At 40.0% G+C, this 20099-nt stretch overlaps 1 protein-coding gene across 1 annotated transcript in view; it reads left to right on the forward strand.

Annotated features, from left to right (window-relative positions):
• Positions 1-7976, forward strand: part of golph3a (golgi phosphoprotein 3a) — a 58680-nt gene extending 50704 nt beyond the window's left edge. The window contains exon 4 of the mRNA XM_055632771.1: positions 5558-7976. Coding sequence (XP_055488746.1) covers positions 5558-5982 — 425 coding nt within the window. The 3' untranslated portion in view covers positions 5983-7976. The remainder of the gene's footprint in view (positions 1-5557) is intronic.
• The last annotated feature ends 12123 nt before the right edge of the window (positions 7977-20099 follow it).

The following is a 20099-nucleotide window of genomic DNA, read 5'->3' on the forward strand; positions in this document are numbered from 1 at the left end:
CTTCTCATCCATATACCTCTCCAATTTATTTTTAAATGATACCAACGAACCTGCCTCAACCACTTCCACTGGAAGCTCATTCCACACCGCTACCACTCTCTGAGTAAAGAAGTTCCCCCTCATGTTACCCCTAAACTTCTGTCCCTTAATTCTGAAATCATGTCCTCTTGTTTGAATCTTCCCAATTCTCAAAGGGAAAAGCTTGTCCACATCAACTCTGTCTATCCCGCTCATCATTTTAAAGACCTCTATCAAGTCCCCCCTTAACCTTCTGCGCTCCAGAGAATAAAGACCTAACTTATTCAGCCTATCTCGGTAACTTAGTTGTTGAAACCCAGGCAACATTCTAGTAAATCTCCTCTGTACTCTCTCTATTTTGTTGACATCCTTCCTATAATTGGGCGACCAAAGTTGTACACCATACTCCAGATTTGGTCTCACCAATGCCTTGTACAATTTTAACATTACATCCCAGCTTCTATACTCAATGCTCTGATTTATAAAGGCTAGCATACCAAAAGCTTTCTTTACCACCCTATCTATATGAGATCCCACCTTCAAGGAACTATGCACGGTTATTCCCAGATCCCTCTGTTCAACTGTATTCTTCAATTCCCTACCATTTACCATGTACGTCCTATTTTTATTTGTCCTGCCAAGGTGTAGCACCTCACATTTATCAGCATTGAACTCCATCTGCCATCTTTCAGCCCATTTTTCCAAATGGCCTAAATCACTCTGTAGACTTTGGAAATCCTCTTCATTATCCACAACACCCCCTATCTTGGTATCATCTGCATACTTACTAATCCAATTTACCACACCTTCATCCAGATCATTGTACATGTACATGACAAACAACAAAGGACTCAACAAAGATTCCTGAGGCACCCCACTAGATCATAAACAGCCATCCACCATTACCCTCTGGCTTCTCCCATTCAGCCACTGTTGAATCCACCTTGCTATTCCTGCATTTATACCCAACAGTTGAACCTTCTTAACCAACCTTCCATGAGGAACCTTGTCAAAGGCCTTACTAAAGTCCATATAGATAACATCCACTGCTTTACCCTCGTCAATTTCCTTAGTAACCTCTTCAAAAAATTCAAGAAGATTAGTCAAACATGACCTTCCAGCCACAAATCCATGTTGACTGTTCCTAATCAGACCTTGTTTATCCAGATGCTTATATATATTATCTCTAAGTATCTTTTCCATTAATTTGCCCACCACTGAAGTCAAACTAACAGGTCTATAATTGCTAGGTTTACTCTTAGAACCCTTTTTAAACAATGGAACAACATGCGCAGTACGCCAATCCTCGGGGACTATTCCCGTTTCTAATGACATTTGATATATTTCTGTCATAGCCCCGGCTATTTCTACACTAACTTCCCTCAATGTCCTAGGGAATATCCTGTCAGGACCTGGAGACTTATCCACTTTTATATTTTTCAAAAGTGTCAGTACTTTGAACCTCATAGTATCCATAGCTACTCTACTAGTTCCCCTTACCTCACATAATTCAATATCCTTCTCCTTGGTGAATACCGAAGAAAAAAAATTATTCAATATCTCCCCCATCTCTTTTGGCTCTGCAGATAGCTGTCCACTCTGTCTCTCCAATGGACCAATTTTATCCCTAGTTATCCTTTTGCTATTAATATAGCTGTAGAAACTCTTTGGATTTACTCTCACCTTACTTGCCAAAGCAACCTCATATCTTCTTTTAGCTTATCTAATTTCTTTCTTAAGATTCATTTTACATTCCTTATACTCCTCAAGCACCTCATTTACTTCATGCTGCCTATAATTATTGTACATCTCCCTCTTTTTCCGAACAAGATGTCTAATTTCCCTTGAAAACCAGGGCTCTTTCCAATTATTACTCTTTCCTTTCAACCGAACAGGGACATAAAGATTCTGTACTCTTAAAATGTCCCCTTTAAATGTCCTCCATTTCTCTTCTACATCTTTCCCATAAAACAAAATGTCCCAGTTCACTCCTTTTAAATCATCTCGCATCTCATCAAAGTTAGTCTTTCTCCAATCAAAAATCTCAACCCTAGGTCCAGTTCTGACCCTCTCCATAATTATATTGAAACTAATGGTATTGTGATCACTGGACCCGAAGTGCTCCCCAACGCATACCTCCGCCACCTGTCCTGTCTCATTTCCTAACAGGAGGTCCAGCACTGCCCCTCCTCTAGTAGGTACCTCTATGTATTATTTAGTCTTGTACCTGTAGCCACTGTAGTAGCATGACATTGCAAGAAGGCACAGTGTCCACTGCTTTCTCAGCTTATCTAGGTGTAGATGACTTGTCCCTTGCCCATGTTATCTGTATGTTGACAATTTTAATATTAAAAGTGATATGTCATGGAGGCACAGCATATTGAATGTATATGCTGAGAAACTGGTTTTAATCAAACTAACCTTGATGTTTATAGAAATCTGCAGCTGTAGAATAATTGAAATTTAGGGCATAGAAGCGGGCCATTTGGCACGTGTCTGGCAGCCCAAAATGGAGTAAAATTAGATTACCCCCACTCTTTACTTGACTGTATTTTGTGTTTCTTATTAAGAGATCTGATCATTATTTATCCTTGTATTCTATTTATACAATTTGTTTTATTGCTCAAAAGAACCACAAGGGCAGCATGATGTGGTGAGTGTTTTTATCATGTTTTATTTGAAACTAGATCAAATGCTCTCTTAAATTTTGGCTCGTCTTAAAGCTGCTTGGACTCCATGATAATAAAATGAACAAATACCCCAAAAAAGCCCCCTTATTTGATTTTCTTCATGGCACACAGAAAGAAATTGGAACTTGGTAAAATATCAGAATATGTGATCTTCTAAGTTCTAATTACAAAATTTACTTTAAATGCCAACTTTGATATAAGGCAGCTGGGTGAAAGAATCTGAAACTGAATCGAGCAAGAATTTTGTACAATTCTAACTTTTTAATTCATGAGTAGTTTCTTGTTAGGAGTTAGTTAACTGACCTGAATTAAGTATTAGCAAAAAAAAAACCTCTCTTGAGACATTTGAAATGTTTAGTTTGAACTGAGCTTTCCAAAACTCAATTTTAAAACAATAAGTATAAGCAATTCAGTTGAAAATAAATCATGTGTTCTACTGAGGTATTGGAGTTGCAAATAGAACTGCTTTTATGCTATCATCCAAATTTAAAAAGCAATTTCACTTGCACAAAGCCTGCTTTGAATCATAGAATCATGGATTTTTTTCATGAAAGAGGAGACTGTTTGATTCATACTGGCTTCATGTAGAGCAATTTATTGTACCTCATTCTTGAGTTATTTCCCTATGTTCCAAATTATTTCCCCTAAAGCACATACCTGATACCTTTTTGAAAGCCCTGATTGATTGTTTGGTCCACCCTTGTGGGCAGTGAGTTTCATTCCATTGAGTGCAAATATTTTCCCTTGTGCCTCCCTGTCTTTTGCCCATTGTTTAAATTGTGTTCACCCAGTTTTTGAAATATTTTTTATATGGGAACAGCCCTTCACTATTTAAAAAAAAAAAGTTCATGATTTGGAATACCTTAACCTTTACTCCAGTGAGAACAGCTCAAGCTGCTCCAGTGTAGCTGTACAGTGAATCCCACATCTTTGGAATCATTATTATAAATATCTTCACCCTTTCCAGGACTTTTGGATCTTTTATAAAATGTGGTGACCAAAATTGAGCATAGTAACTTTATAACTTTGTGTCTTATCCAATATTTTAAGATCAACACAAATTCCTTGTGTTTTTTTCTGTGCTTCTATATATGAAGCCCAGCATTCTGTACTCTTTACTTGCTATTTAATGCATATAAACAATCTGTTGTCTCACTCTACCTCATACATGTTGTTCAGTGATCAGTTCGAGTAACCTAATAGTATATTTCTTGCTTGTCGAATCTATCAATCCTAACCCGAAATTTATCTATCCATTTTCTCCAGAGATGCTGCTTGATCCGCGGAGTTACTGCAGCACTCTGTGTCCTTCTTAATGGAATCTATCCCTGTTTGCCAAAAGGCCTATTTTTTCCCTCCAGTATTGACACGCCACCTTTTTTCTTCCTTATTTCCCGGAATACAAAGAAACAAGATTTGCACAGTTTTTTTGATCCATTGTTTTTGCTATTGCCAAAACATCATATTCCTACATTGCTATTTGTTGCTGCAGTGCACCAATCTTCTTTGAGTCTTTGTGCTCACATCTAATCCAGTCTTTGTTTTTCTCATCGTCTCACATTGTTGGCTTCCACCCAAAACAGTCCAACTTCTTACTCTGAGGCTATCTGGAACACCTACTCCATTATGCAGCTTGTTACACTCCTCTCGTTTACACGTGGTTTTGCTCATTCTTCTGCCAATTTAGATTAAACTTTTCCCAGACACACTAGCGGACCCTATGAGGACAATGCTTATTTTTAAATATCTGTGTAAGGAACATCTAAATGAAGATGGGCAAATAAGATCCAGATTCAAGGCACATTTCTTTGCACTCACTTTATAAGTAGCATTCAGAATCAAACACTAAACTAAATGGTGCTTGTTTTGACTTCTCAACTGGCACATAATTTAATGAGTGTTAGGCTCGGGCTTAATGTCCTATATTAAGAATATGCCAGAAAAACAACAGATTTAGAAAAATATTCAACCAGGGAACTTGCTATGAGTTAGTAATTGCATTTTTAAATATTAGTAATTCTTGATTATTTATGTTATAGTACTGTAAATTCAAATTTACAAACTCATTTATTTGTTACCAGTTAAACTTGTCCTTAGTGTTGTGCTTTCTGGAAGCTAGTATATCAAAACATTTTTTTCTTGTTATGCAAGAATGGCTACCATAGGATTTGACCCTAATCACTGTTCCTTTGCACTGCACTAAGCAGCTTGTCAATACTCAAAAGTGCACAAACGACCTCTCAAATAAATGATACATCAGAAAAATAAGCTCACTATCCTGTAAATGATACCGAAAAATGTGGTAATGGAGTTTCTTTAACTTCTTTAATAATGTAAATTATAAAACTGATGTTGGAAAGTGAGTTAATAAAAGCTTTTCTGCAGAATTAAAATTTCAGTAGACGGAAATTTATTTCATTGTAATTTTCCAAATTTCAAATACAAGTAATTTGTCAAGTAACCCAGATAAACGATCATTTAAAGATTACGGTTAAAATAAAAGTATGGGTAGGTTTAAGATCCGATGCCATGAATTGAAAAGACTGTACTATTTCATTGCATTATCTTCGGTTCCTTCCAATGATTCAAATATTTTTCAAAATGGAAGGGGTGCATCTGATAAACTAACCCTGTATGCAATGTTAATTTGTTCCTGCTTTATTTAAGTGATTTTGTAAACCTATGTATTTGAAATCAAATGTTAAAATGTTGGATTTTTGGACATTTCAACATTTTTCAGATTAACGGTATGTGAACATTATGTATTTCTAAAAGCTGTACAATTCATTCCAGCCCTTTCAGGCACAGGTATTAATTAAGCTTTTTTTCTTTTCTCTTTACACCTTAAGGTGAAACATGGAACCCATTAAAGCTACACTATCAGTTAAGAAATGTCCGTGAGCGATTGGCTAAAAATCTAGTGGAGAAAGGTGTACTGACCACAGAGAAACAGAACTTCCTGCTGTTTGACATGACAACGCATCCTCTTACCAACAATGTTATCAAGCAGCGTCTCATCAAAAAAGTGCAGGAAGCAGTTCTGGATAAATGGGTGAATGACCCTCATCGGATGGACAAGCGCTTGCTTGCCCTCATTTACTTAGCGCATGCCTCAGACGTACTGGAGAATGCTTTTGCCCCTCTCCTAGATGAACACTATGACTTGGCCATGAAAAGAGTACGACAGCTGCTGGACCTGGATCCTGAAGTTGAATCTATGAAGTCCAATACAAATGAATTGCTTTGGGCTGTAGTGGCAGCCTTTACCAAGTGAAATATATAGAATTAAATGATTATTTGCTTTCCTGTTTTTCTTCTCCCATTACAATTCTGGTTTTCAAGTTGTAATGTTCTTTCCAAGAAATTTCTTCTTTCCTTTCAAACTTGCTTAAAGATTTTGATTCGAGTCAATCTTAGAAGACTGCTTCATAAATGGCCTATGAAACGCTGCATTTCTTACAGCCAAAGAGGTACTGTATCGTTTTTGTGGCCTTTCCAATTGTCTTTCTCCTTCCCCCCCCTCCCCCACTATATTTAAATGATAGTGTTGAAAAGAAGTTCAAGTGCAGTTTATTCCTGATAAATTCATAACTAGGTCAACCAAGATTTTTTGTCTGTCAGTATTTTTATGTAATTGAAGTGAATGGGGTTGATACTTGGATCAACCATGCATTTATTTGGATTGTAAACTGCATTGCCATTTAAAACATCAGTCATAATGCATTTGGGGGTTCAAAATGGTGCGCTACAAACACTAAATATCTGCCGCCTTATTACATTATTTTCTGCAACGGATGAAAACAATGTCAATCCTCCCATATTGTAATGTAAGAGAATGTGTATAGTATTTTATTTCCCATCCCATACTTTGAAAGCTAGTTACTTGACTTTCTAAAATGTTGTATGCATGGACCTCTAAATTGAAGTGAAGTTATGCAATATTAATTTGTTTCTGCGTGGCATCCACTGTATAATGCTATCAGAAATAATTTTGCATTTATTGTGAAACTAATGATCTGTTAAGACATCACTACTTACAATAGGCAGACACACAGACATGACAACCACAAAATAATTCATGGCCGAGCAGGGTAACCTTTTCTTCTGGTTCATGTCTGGGGAAACATGAGGAAATATGTTTATTCACAATTTATATTTTCTTAGTCAAGTTCTCCAACATTGAGATTAGGTTAAAAGTACATTTTCCCCTCTTTTCAATTCTGCCTCCATATCAGGACAGAAAATGTCTCTAAAAAATGCGTAACTTCTGTTACAATTTGTAAGTTTATATGTCTTTTGTTACGTATCTACTTTTTTGTAAGACATCTCTTTTAAATTATTACATCAATTTAGTTGACGGAGGAGGCCTTCTAACAGTGATCCATAAATTCACAAATTTTAATGGAAGCAATTCTGGGATAGCTAACATTCCAGTATAGTGTGTATATAGTTCAACTTGTATATTTACCTATTCCACCCGTTTTTTGCAAGATAATGAATTGTACTCTTGTTCTCATCTGTGCTTAAACACTGATATGGTGGAAAGGGGCTTTTTTTTCTGTAAAGCATGTTGAAAACTACTTTGTGATTTTGATGTATGTGAAAAAGTACCTTGCAGTTACTTGGACTCCTACATAACCTTTTATGTTATTCAATGCGAAGTCCGACTTGGTTGTAAGTCATTGTAATACATACATTTCATGTCAAAGAACGTTTGTGATTGGAAACGAGATGAGCGCATTTTTTTAAATTTCTCAGTTCTTTGTACTATTGGTTGTAAAATGTCCGTTTCGTTTCTTGCATAAATTGTTACTAATTTCTGTTAAAAGTTAATTTGGAAATTTTTTATAGGCAAGGCATGTGAATAGGTACAAGCAAATTCAGCCACTAATTATTAAGGGTGTTTCTTTGTGGAATAGTGAATATTCCGATTATGGCGCAAATTTTATTAGTTTTACATATAATTAGTTTCAGTATGTCATATGAAATTATTGGCTTTTTAACCTGTGAGCTCTTTCCACTGCTTGCTTTTACTGCTGCTGGTTTCACCATATTTATGTAAATAATAACGAGATGATTAGCAAAAGTGATTTGTGATATATTACAAATGAATGATGGGGCTTACAGGTGTTTCTGAATTATTTTTGTTTAAGAATTCAATACAACAGTACAAAATGGTGTAGAACTGTAGATTTGAAATTAAAGGGATCCCTCATCTGTATACTAGCTTTATACTTTTCAGTTAATAAACTATGATTTTGAAAATGTCTAATTTGCATCATTAATCCATTTATTAATTATTATAACTGACATTTGTGAAGGTGGGAATTATTTAGAAAGGCCATGCAAAAGAGCTTTATGCAGAAATGTAAGTTTTGGTGGAAATTTCTAGAATTCCACGGTCAATATCCAAGCTTAAAATAGATTCTAACCTTTCCATTTCCATTATCTGACATGGAGATGTGATTTAGGGAAAAAACAGAAACATTTGGACGTCATTTTTATAATTTTCAATGTCTCACACATTGAAATATTAGTGTTTCGGTGAAAATTTACTTTTTCTGTAATTATTGATGTGGATCTCAATTAATTTCCAAAGGTTGTTTTTTAAATGTTGTATTATCATACCAGAAAGGAAATGAAGTATACTCCCAGAAAGGAAGCTACAACCATCTCAGTAATGAAAAAAACATCCTTGAAACAAGCTGCACAAAATGCTTTCCTACAAACTGTTTAACCATGTTACAATTTTACTTTTTAGTTACTAATGTTACTCATTGTTATGCCTGTGATTTTAACACTGTCTAGGATTAGATTGTGTTTAAAAAGGCAGATATTGCCCACAGAAATCAATTGTAATCACCAAAGACTTTCATCAAAATGTACAGACAAAGTGCTGCATTTTAGGAGAACGAAGATAGGTGACGTTTCAAGTCAGGACCCTTCTTCAGACGGAATCAGTCTGAAGAAGGGTTTCAACTCGAAACATCACCTATCCATGCTCTCCAGAGATGTTGCCTGCGCTACTAAGTTACTCCAGCACTCTGTATCTTTTTTGTTGTTGTAAACTAGCATCTGCAATTCCTTGTTTCTACATCTCTCATCAAAGTTTCATTGTCAATTTAGCAGTATTATTGATAGAGAGTAAGGTAGAGCATTTATAAAATGTATGTGTGATTAAAAAATAAACCCCACTTCCAATAATATATTTTAAAAATAGATAGAATGGAACAAAAATTGGACGTTTGAATGAAAATGATGTGCTGTTTTGTAGAGGTGTATCCTTTAAATAAAATGTTTTGTGTGTATTACATGCAATTACATCATATATATGGATAGGTAGAATGGACAAGGAGCCCAAGCACCATTAAAACCAAGCTTCAATGAAACAGAGCAACGATGATGTGTAATTGCACTTGACTTGCATGATTTATGTTCCATTCTCAGTTAATAACCACAGTATTCTGGACACCCAGCAAGGCAATATTTTTAGCAGAAAATATGTTTAAGGAAAAAAAAGTAATTCCTAGCTTCAGATTATCGACTGACATCTACTGTAAACCCACTGACTCCCACAGTTAGCTAGACTACACTTCCATTCATCTCAAAAACACCGTCCACTACTCTCAATTTCTCCGTCTCTGCTGCATCTGCTCCCAAGATGGGTTTTTTCCACTCTAGGACAGCTGGAATGTCCCCTTTAGTAAATGTGGTTTCCCCCTGCTGTTGGAGATTGATCCCTCACCAATGTCTCGTCTGTGTCCCATAGTTCTGCTCTTGTTTCCCCTTTCAATAATCATAAGAGATAGGAGCAGAATTATGCCATTCGTCCCATCAGGCGTACTCTGCCATTGAATCATGGCTGATCTATCTGTTCCTCCTAACCCCATTCTCCTGCCTTCTCCCCATAACCTCTGACACCAGTACTAATCATGAATTTATCCATCAATGCCTTAAATATATCCACTGACTTTGGCCTCCACAGCCTTCGGTGACAAATAATTCCACAGATTCACCACCACAGATTGGCTAAAGAAATTCCTCCTCATCTCCTTCCTAAAAGAACGTCATTTAATTCTGAGGCTATGACCTCTAGTCCTAGACTCTCCCACTAGTGGAAACAACCTCTCCACATCCACTCCATCCAAGCCTTTCACTATTCTGTATGTTTCAATGAGGTCTCCCCTCATACTTCTAAATTCCAGCGAGTACAGGTCCCAATGCTGACTGGGCCCAGTTCATCATATGTTAGCCTACTCATTCCTTGGATCATTCATGTAAACCTCCTCTGGACCCTCACCACACCAGCACATCCTTCCTCAGATATGGTGCCTAAAATTGAAAATGACAGTCCTTGCCTTTCACCCCACCAGCCTACGCATCAAACACATAATTCTCTGACATTTTCACCACGTTCACCGTGATCCCAACACCAGTCGCATCTTCCTACCCCCTCCGCTTTCTGCAGAGACCACTCCCTCCATAACACGTTGGTTCACTCTTCCCTTCCCTCCCAAGTGACCCCTCATAAGTCACCCCTTCCACAGATACTTTCCTCTAATCTCAGGATATATAGCACCTGTCCCAACACCTCCCTCACATCCATCCAGGGAACCGAGCAGCCCTTCCATGTGAGACATGAGATTCACATACACCTCCTCTAACCTTATCCTGCTTTGTTGCTCCCAATATGGTATCCATTACATCAGCAAGACCAAGCATAGACTAGGTGACCATGTTGCCGATCGTTTGCATTCGCACCAAAGCCTGTTGGACTCCCCATTACTAACCATTTTAACTCCCCGTCCAATCCCCACACTGATCTTTCTGTCTTTGGTCTCCATTTTCAGAATGAGGCCACACACAAAGTGGAGGAACCCCATCTCATATTCCACGTGCGTACCTTACAACCCAATGGTGTGAACATTGATTTCCCCACTTTTAAGTAACCAACTCACAACCACACGCCCCCACCCCCTGTTCTTCCTCTTCCTTCTCTTCCCCGTGTCCCACCTGGTGTACACCCTTTTCTCCACTATCCCGCCATTCCCCTTCCACCTACACAATTTATGCCTCTTCTTTCCTTATCTCGCAGCCCTTCGTCTCCTTTACATTTCTCTCCTCACCTTAATCCTGTGCCCTCCCGATATGGATTCCACTGCATTGGGGAAAAAGACGACCATCTATATACCCCTCATAATGTTATAAACCTCTGTAACCTGACCCTTGCATAAACCATCTACAAAATGCACTGTATTTGCTAACCCAGGTTACTCTGACTGTATCTCCCAAACCCATCACTTGCACAATAGATAGAATGGGGTCCAAGCTTGCAAGGTTGATTAAAAAACTCCCTACACTCCTTAACATTTGCACACAGGACCTTTTGGCTGTCCAAATAATGTGTAAAACATTTCACGAAACTCACCCACCAGAGTCTGTAACCCTATCAAAGACATTGAAATTCCCCGGACTATGTGACTTTACCTGGACCATCCTTTGCCAATGCAGGTATCTGCTTTCTTTTAAAACATCACTGGTCTTCCTGGGTCATTGCTTATTCACAACTTGTCTACGTGAAGCATCTTTCCCCAGCAGCTCATAAGGGAAGTTGTTTCCCCCTGTGCCACACAAAGTGGGCATTACTTCCCACTTTGTCCATGTGAAACATTCCCTCCACTTACCCAACGGACCTTGTGCGTAGTAACAGGCTCTTCTGAAGTTATTCACTACATTTTAAAAATAGATTAAATAAGAACAAGGGAAAGCAATATTAAAGCTCAATGATGAGGCAACCGGAACCATCCTATCATGTAAGAAATACAATGATATCTATATCTGGAATAGAGAATAAGTATAGGTATCAAAGATCTTGGCTGCATTTTGACTGCAATGCACAACACACTGTTGTCACGCAGTCCATCAAACTGATAGAATATATAAATCCTGACTGGCTCAGGGTGTTCTTCCGGTGTCATTGCTTGCAGTTTCATTCTTAAAAACATGGTGCATTTGATGCCGAAGCTGGAACATTTTTCTCATTCTTGAGTTACGTGATTAATTCAAAATTACGCTGTCTATTTTGAAAGGGGATTCATGTCAGTCAGTGTGTTCATAAATGAAAATGTTATTTATTTATTTATCGACTCCGACCATCTATCCTATCTATGCCCCTCATAATTTTATAAACCTCTACAACGTGACCCTTCAGCTTCCCACGTTCTGGTGAGAATAAACACAGCCTTTCCAATCTCTCATAACTGCAGCCATCCATTCCAAATAACATTCTGTTGAATTCACCAGAAAGCTGTCTGGATTGGGGGGGCATTAACTACAAGGAGAGGTTGGACAAACGTGGACTATTGTTTCTGGAATGCCGGAGGTTAAGGGGAAACATAATAAAAGTGTATAAAGTTATGAAAGGCATAGATAGGTGAGACGATTGGGTCCTTGTTCCTAGGGTGAAAATGTCAAAGGCTAGAGGGCATAGCTTGAGTGAGGGAGGGGCAGAGTTAAAATGTGCTACATGGGGTGGTACTGGAAGCAGATATGATAGTGGCAGGTAAGAGGCTGTTAGATGGGCTCATGGCTATATAAGGAACCGCTGGGGGGGGGGAGTTTCAATTTTATTTTAGTTGAATGTCACGTGTACCGAGGTACAGTGAAAAGCTTTTTTTACGTGCCATCCTGTCAGCAGAAAGACAATACATGATTACAATCAAGCCATTTACAGTGGCCCACAAAATCCGATCAAGGATAGTCCGAGGGTCACCAAAGAGGTAGATAGTAGTTCAACACTGCTCTCTGGTTATCATAGGATGATTCAGTTGCCTGAGAACTGTCCCTGAAACTGAATGTGTGCATTTTCACACTTCTGTACCTTTTGCCAGATGACAAGAGGAGTTGAGTATAGGAGCAAAGAGGTCCGTCTGCACTTGTACTGGGCACACCTGGAGTATTGTGTCCTGTTTTGGTCTCCAAATTTGAGGAAGGACATTCTTGCTATTGAGGGAGGGCAAAGTAGGTTCACAAAGTTAATTCCCGGGAGGGCGGGACTGTCGCTGTTGATAGAATGGAGCGGTTGGGCTTGTATACTCTGGAATTTAGGATGAGAGGGTATCTTATTGAAACATATAAGATTATTAAGGGATTGGACACGCTAGAGGCAGAAAACATGTTCCTGATGTTGGGGGAGTCCAGAACCAGGGGCCACAGTTTAAGAATAAGTGGTAAGTCATTTAGAACGGAGATGAGGAAAAACTTTTTCACACAGAGGGTTGTGAATCTGCGGAATTCTCTGCCTCAGAAGGCAGTGGAGGCCAATTCTCTGGATGCTTTCAGGAGAGTCAGATAGAGCTCTTAAAGATAGCAGAGTCAGGGGGATATGGGGAGAAAGCAGAAACGTGGTACTGATGTAAATAGCTCGTTCTAAGCTTCCCCCCAGTCTTGTTTCAATCAAAAACCACTGAGTCAAGCATTTGCACATCTAAACTTTATTTTGGAAAAACACAATAACAGTTCCCCACTACTATACCTAACCACCGTGGGTTTGATCCTCGTATCTGCCTGGCCAAGCCCACTTAGCCTCGTTCAAGCAGAGACACCCCAGAAGGTCATGCAGTCATAAGCGTTCTCCCAGAAGATCGACACAGGATCTAATGGGAGCGGACTTTTATAGGTCCCAGAACCTTGAGGAGCCAAACATGGGAGTGGTCTCTATACAGTCCAATAACAGATATCGATTAACAAAGTACATGATAGACAGTGACTAATAAAATGTCTCTGATGAAGTTTCTAGATGCAGTTTAACAGAGATGAATTATGCAACATGTGCCTGGATATTCCAGAAACCCATACAAGGCTCAACACTTAACCCAATCAACATCTTGCAAAGTAAAGCATTGCAGCAATATTTACAATGTGTATGTCTGGTTTGCATTTATCCAATCCGTTTCATGCAATTTACACCTAATTGTCAGAATCTGCAGATGTTCCATTCCATTCCTGCAACTCTTATCTAGGCTAGACAAACTGGCGCCATTCTGTAGCTTGTCCTATTACTGCAGAAGGCACATTTCTGTGGCAAATTGACCAAATGGCCTAGCAGCCCTGAAGACTTTACTCAATTTTAGTGTCCTGGCCTCTCCAATTTAGCCAGAATTAACATTCCTTCCTTTTATCATATATGATAAACCATCAACTATGATAACCAAATAATCAGATAACCAGATATACATATGTGTGTCTATTACATTCTCCATCTATTAACAACAACAAGACGGTTGTTTCTTCCCAGAATCTTGTCACGCTTCCCGAGTGGGCGTAGCTTCACAATTTCCGTCTGATGAGTCTTCACCTCCCGTGTTTACGTGGGCGTGAACTCCCTCCATCTGTGTTGTTGCCCATTCTTCCATCCCTTTCCATAGTCGAACCTATAACCTATAATTCCTGAAAAACTTGGGACGAAGCAAGTTACCATTCATGTACTAATGCTTTCCCATACATTCACTGTAATTCTGCAATACTATCCCTTTTCCATTTCATTATCACCATCTACTATATTCTGCTCTATCACTGTATTCCTATTACTATTCTGTTCTATCATATACTCTTTACTATCCTAGGATCAACACTAATCAGCTCTCTCCGTATTCACATGATGTTATAATATGTATATCTGATGATGGTTTCTCCTATAAATTTCAGCTGGGCTCAGTCCAGATTTCCCTACAGGGGTGACTCTTATTTAAAGCAAACCATGATAAATGTTCCAATTCAACCAAATTCAGTCTCAGCCTTCAATTTACTATTTTAAGTTTCAGAATCCATCTCACCCTTCTCATTCTGCAGCTTTGTGGTCAATAACACAATTCCATTCCAATTCCTGGGGAATTCCCAGCAGTTCAAATTTGATCAATCAAGTTTCATATGTTATCAATTTTAACATAAAGCCAATTAAGAATGCTGAATCTAGGAGCAATTTCTTTCCACCTTGATAATTGAAGCTGCTTTAATATCAAGGGCTAAACAATTTAGATCCATCGGTCAAATACATCGACTCTGATATCTCAACACCCGTTTCCTTATTATCTGAATGGTTAGGAAAAGGGGAGATGCAACGAGATCTGGGTGTCATGGTACACCAGTCATTGAAAGTAGGCATGCAGGTGCAGCAGGCAGTGAAGAAAGCGAATGGTATGTTAGCATTCATAAGGATTTGAGTATAGGAGCAGGGAAGTTCTACTGCAGTTGTAGAGGGCCTTGGTGAGACCACACCTGGAGTATTGCGTACAGTTTTGGTCTAATCTGAGGAAAGACATTCTTGCCATAGAGGGAGTACAGAGAAGGTTCACCAGTGATTCCTGGGATGTCAGGACTTTCATATGAAGAAAGACTGGATAGACTCGGCTTGTACTCGCTAGAATTTAGAAGATTGAGGGGGATCTTATAGAAACTTACAAAATTCTTAAGGGGTTGGACAGGCTAGATGCAGGAAGATTGTTCCCGATGTTGGGGAAGTCCAGAACAAGGGGTCACAGTTTAAGGATAAGGGGAAAATCTTTTAGGACCGAGATGAGGAAAACATTTTTTACACAGAGTGGTGAATCTCTGGAATTCTCTGCCACAGAAGGTAGTTGAGGCCAGTTCATTGGTTATATTTAAGAGGGAGTTAGATGTGGCCCTTGTGGCTAAAGGGATCAGGGGGTATGGAGAGAAGGCAGGTTCAGGATACTGAGTTGGATGATCAGCCATGATCATATTGGATGGCGGTGCAGGCGCGAAGGGCCGAATGGCCTTCTCCTGCACCTAATTTCTATGTTTCTATGTTTCTATTTTTCCTCCTTCTAATTCAATAGATTTCTCCTCCAGTACTTCTTCCTTAGTATGTTGGCTCAGCTCTCAGTCCATAGGGGTTCTTCCTCATAACTAATTTCCTTTTCCCACTGAGCAACTTCCTAGTATGCTAATCTGGTCTCTTAAAGGGAAATTTTGCTGTTCATAGTTCCTCTTTTTACTATTTCCAATTCCAACTCTCCAACCTGTATATTTTTACCATGTTACCAGATCTTCCCAAGTTCCATCCTTTCCTGATGATCTCTGAATAATCCTTCCCATCTTTGGCTGCCTGTCTGGGGATGAGACGATAACAATACCCAATTAATAATCAAACATTAAGTACTCCTAAACCAAATTGAACAAGTCAGTTCCAAATCTCAAACTTTAAAGTTCCTCCAATTCATCACCATACAATTGAGAGATCAAATTTAAAAACTACAATTTGGACGCAAAGTAGGTGTTTTGCCCCAAACCACAGAGGAGTGTCTATTTTCAAATTTACATCCAGTTCTTCAAATTAAAGCTTGACCCAATTGTCGTCAAAGGTTGGATGGTGTTATTTTCCTTTCCTTCACTGGTGTCAAAATCCAGATGACCCCAGCTATTTTCAATATATATTAATGATCTGGATGAGGGAATTAAAGGCAATATCTCCAAGTTTGCGGATGACACTAAGCTGGGGGGCAGTGTTAGCTGTGAGGAGGAAGCTAGGAGACTGCAAGGTGCCTTGGATAGGCTGGGTGAGTGGGCAAATGTTTGGCAGATGCAGTATAATGTGGATAAATGTGAGGCTATCCATTTTGGTGGCAAAAACAGGAAAGCAGACTATTATCTAAATGGTGGCCGACTAGGAAAAGGGGAGATGCAGCGAGACCTGGGTGTCATGGTACACCAGTCATTGAAAGTAGGCACGCAGGTGCAGCAGGCAGTGAAGAAAGCGAATGGTATGTTAGCTTTCATAGCAAAAGGATTTGAGTATAGTTCATTGGCTATATTTAAGAGGGAGTTAGATGTGGCAGTTGTACAGGGTCTTAGTGAGAAGGCAGGTACGGGATACTGAGTTGGATGATCAGCCATTGATCATATTGAATGGCGGTGCAGGCTCGAAGGGCCGAATGGCCTACTCCTGCACCTAATTTCTATGTTTCTATGTTGATGTTAGTTTCAAAGGAGTAGGGTTACTGAGCAGCAGCCTTCTCTATCTGCTGGCTCTCCCAGATTTGTCTTAAAGGGACAGGACAGTACCATTTCCTCCTTGTTGTTGGTCCCTGTTTCCTGGTAGCTACTTTTCCTGAGCTGTGTCTTCTGCCCGTTCTAAAGTGGTCCACATATTCTTCACCTCACTCCGCAGATAGTATGGTGTTGATTATACTGTCCTGCAGGCACAAACTTAGTAACAAGTTAGTACAATAGCTCATTTCCCGACTCCCGTGACTACTGTACAATACGTTTGTTTTCTTCTCGCCCTAGTGCCAGTTCAGTTCTCTTTAGTTCTTATTCTCGTTGCCACCAGTTACTATGTTTCCCCTTTCGTAGTCCTTCCTTTTAGTGAGGTTTCTCGATCCCAATTAGATTCTTTGTATCTCTCCTCCTGGGATTCAGAAGGGGTGGTGTTCTTTCTTGTTCTTATAATTTATTATTAGTTTTGGCCATGTGAGGATCCCCTCAGATTTCATACTTTGTATTAGCTGGTAGATCTGGGCTATCGGAATGGATTTGGTTGCCAGAATGTTCCTGCCCCCTGATCTTCCGACCAATGTCCTCTTCGGGGTCCCAAGTGTCCCTGCAACCTCCAGGGATCCACTGACTTCTTAGACCCCGTGGCCCTCTTCTTTGTCCCCTTCCTTCTCGGTATTCCCTCACAGGGCAATATCAGCTCCAATGTCCTGATTCCCCACAGTTGTAACATTGATCAGGTCTAACAGCTCTATACCCTCTCCAACCAAACCAAGGGAAAGTCGGCTCTCAGAATGGCATATCTATCCATGCTTTAAGTTCCTCCTCCTCCTTAACTTCCTTCAAAGTTATTTCCCATTTCTGGATTCTTAGTACGGGTCTCTGGAAGAATTTAGCTGCCGTCGAACCAGGTTGTATTGAAATGTGGACGTCTGTGGCCCGGGGATCATTTACACTTTTCTGCGGGATCTAATTCTAAAGGTGGAGTAGGCAGCTTCCTACTAGGAAATTGCCTATGGGGAATCCGTTCTATACCCACATCGTCGGGAATTTGCTCTGGCCTTGTAATGCTATCGATGTCAGGATCAGCAACTTCATGGAGTCCTGCTGTCTCACCCTCAGAAAAGCTGCTCGTTCTGCTACCAGAATCTCTGTACTTTGGGAAGGATTCTTTCATTTTCCCACTTGATTTCCCAATTAATTTTGGTACCCACTTCTGCGAAACCTTCGTCCTAGCTCCTTGATCCCCCACACTATCCTCCGCTGGTGAAGCAATCATCAGAGCTAGAGAGTCTTTTCACGATTTTCCTACTTTGGTTTTGAATTCGAAGATTTCTCAAACCCCGTGGCCCTTGGAGTCGAAGATACCACTGACTCCTCCCGAGCGCCCTGTTCGCAAGCTGCGCATGGTGTCTCCGAACTAAGAACATGAGAGTGCTGTGAGGAATGCTGTGACTCCACTCTGAAAAAGTCTGCCCACCCTTGTATATATTGGGCTTCTCTCCCCTCGAGGTCCATGCTAACCGTGGCACTCTTACTAAATTTAATGTTTGATTTTAGTCGACACTTCCCCTTTAAGAGCCAACTCAGTAATTTCTCTTTTAAGAGCTGATGTTCTCTCCTGCTCCTGCTCGTGCTGCTGGCTTCCACTATCTTCCTCCCCCTGTCTGGAATGTCCAGAGAAGGACCAACTCTCTTTTTCCATTCTAACCCCTAACTTGAATGCTGCCATTCTTAAAGTAGAAAGCAGAATGACTTCTTTATTTGTTTTTCTTTCAGTGAAGATCATTCACCATATTTCAATAAGCTCGTTCCCTTCTTCACTGTTTCCATATCGTCTAACAATTGTCTCTATGTAGGTTATTCCTACTATAGATTTTAGTCCACCTATCGGCCAAAGTTCGTTCCTCAAAACTCTATTTAATTTTCCAGTTAATCCTCTGAATCTCTCTGCTTCATGCAGAAGTTCCTCACAAATTATTCTTATCGGGCTTTCGGGTATATTTGATAGGCCCTTCACTGGAACATTCCCCATCCATCTGCATAATAGACACAATACAAATAAAATTCCAAGCACTCACACCTATTCAATACTCCCTCCTTCCTTTCAGACTCCAAGGCCACTGAAATCACTCCCACACAATGACTAACATCTAGCAGATTCACACCTCTCACACAATTGTTACAGAGAAACATAGAAAATAGGTGCAGCCAGCACCGCCATTCATTGTGATCATGGCTGATCGTCCCCTGTCAATAACCCGTGCCTGCCTTCTCCCCATATCCCTTGACTCCACTAGCCCCTAGAGCTCTATCTAACCTCTTCCAACCATTATTCAATCACCCACTCAATCGCTCTTTTTCAATTATTCGAATCAATCACTCTTATTCAATCGCTCTCTCAACTTTCTTATCAGCTAGATCACAATCACTTCATTCAACTCTCAGCCTTCTAACAAAGAATCTCTGGTTTCCCACACGAAGGCTCTTAACAATCTCTCCCAAACAGCAATCTCTCCCAAAGATCTTATAGCAGAGCAAGATGGATTACTCTCACGCAAACGTGAGGTACGCTCATGGGCGGATTCATGGGTGATTATAGGACACATTTTAGCAACCTGCCTCCGCCATCTTGTTCCGCCATCTTGCTCCGCTTTCTTGCTCCCGCCTTCTTGCTTCCGGCCAAAGATTGGATCTGCAGCGGGGAGAGAGAGTGCGGGGTCCGGGGCAGCGGGGAGAGGGAGTTAGCGGGGAGAGATGCGGGGCAGCGGGGAGAAGGAGTGCGGGGGCCAGAGAGTGCGGGGCCCGGGGCAGCAATCGGGGCAGCGGGGAGAAGGAGTGCGGGGCCCGGGGCAGCGGGGAGAGAGAGTGCCCCAAGACAAAACTTATTTAATGTCCCTTGTCTAGTCTGAAATAAGTTCATTATTGGATTAGAAGAAAACCCGATACATTTATATAATTTTCATGTATGTGTGTTTATAAACATTTTATTCCTTAAAGGAATCAACAGAATTATGAACTAACAGAATTATGATCTCCCCCTATTCACGCACAAAAGGTCCCCCCCTGTCAATCACCCTGCGAGTCGGGTCGGTTCCGGTTGCTACAAAATCAACTCAAACACTGTTTGTGAGCCATTTAAAAAGAAATGATTTAAAAAACATGAAAAAAAGACAATTACCAGAATCAAATTTTATTCTTGACAAGAAGTTTGAACTGACAGATTTATGAATCTGACCCACACAAACTGTTGCCCCGCAACATTGATTACAGTGCGAGTCGGGTCGGGTTAGGTAGGCTCAGGTTGCTAAAATGGGCGTGGAAAATGCCCATGATCCCCTCCATAGCGTACTACACGTCAGTCCATTGCATTTAGCA

Source organism: Leucoraja erinacea, chromosome 1 (assembly GCF_028641065.1).
Source record: "Leucoraja erinacea ecotype New England chromosome 1, Leri_hhj_1, whole genome shotgun sequence".
In the NCBI taxonomy this organism is placed as follows: domain Eukaryota; kingdom Metazoa; phylum Chordata; class Chondrichthyes; order Rajiformes; family Rajidae; genus Leucoraja; species Leucoraja erinaceus.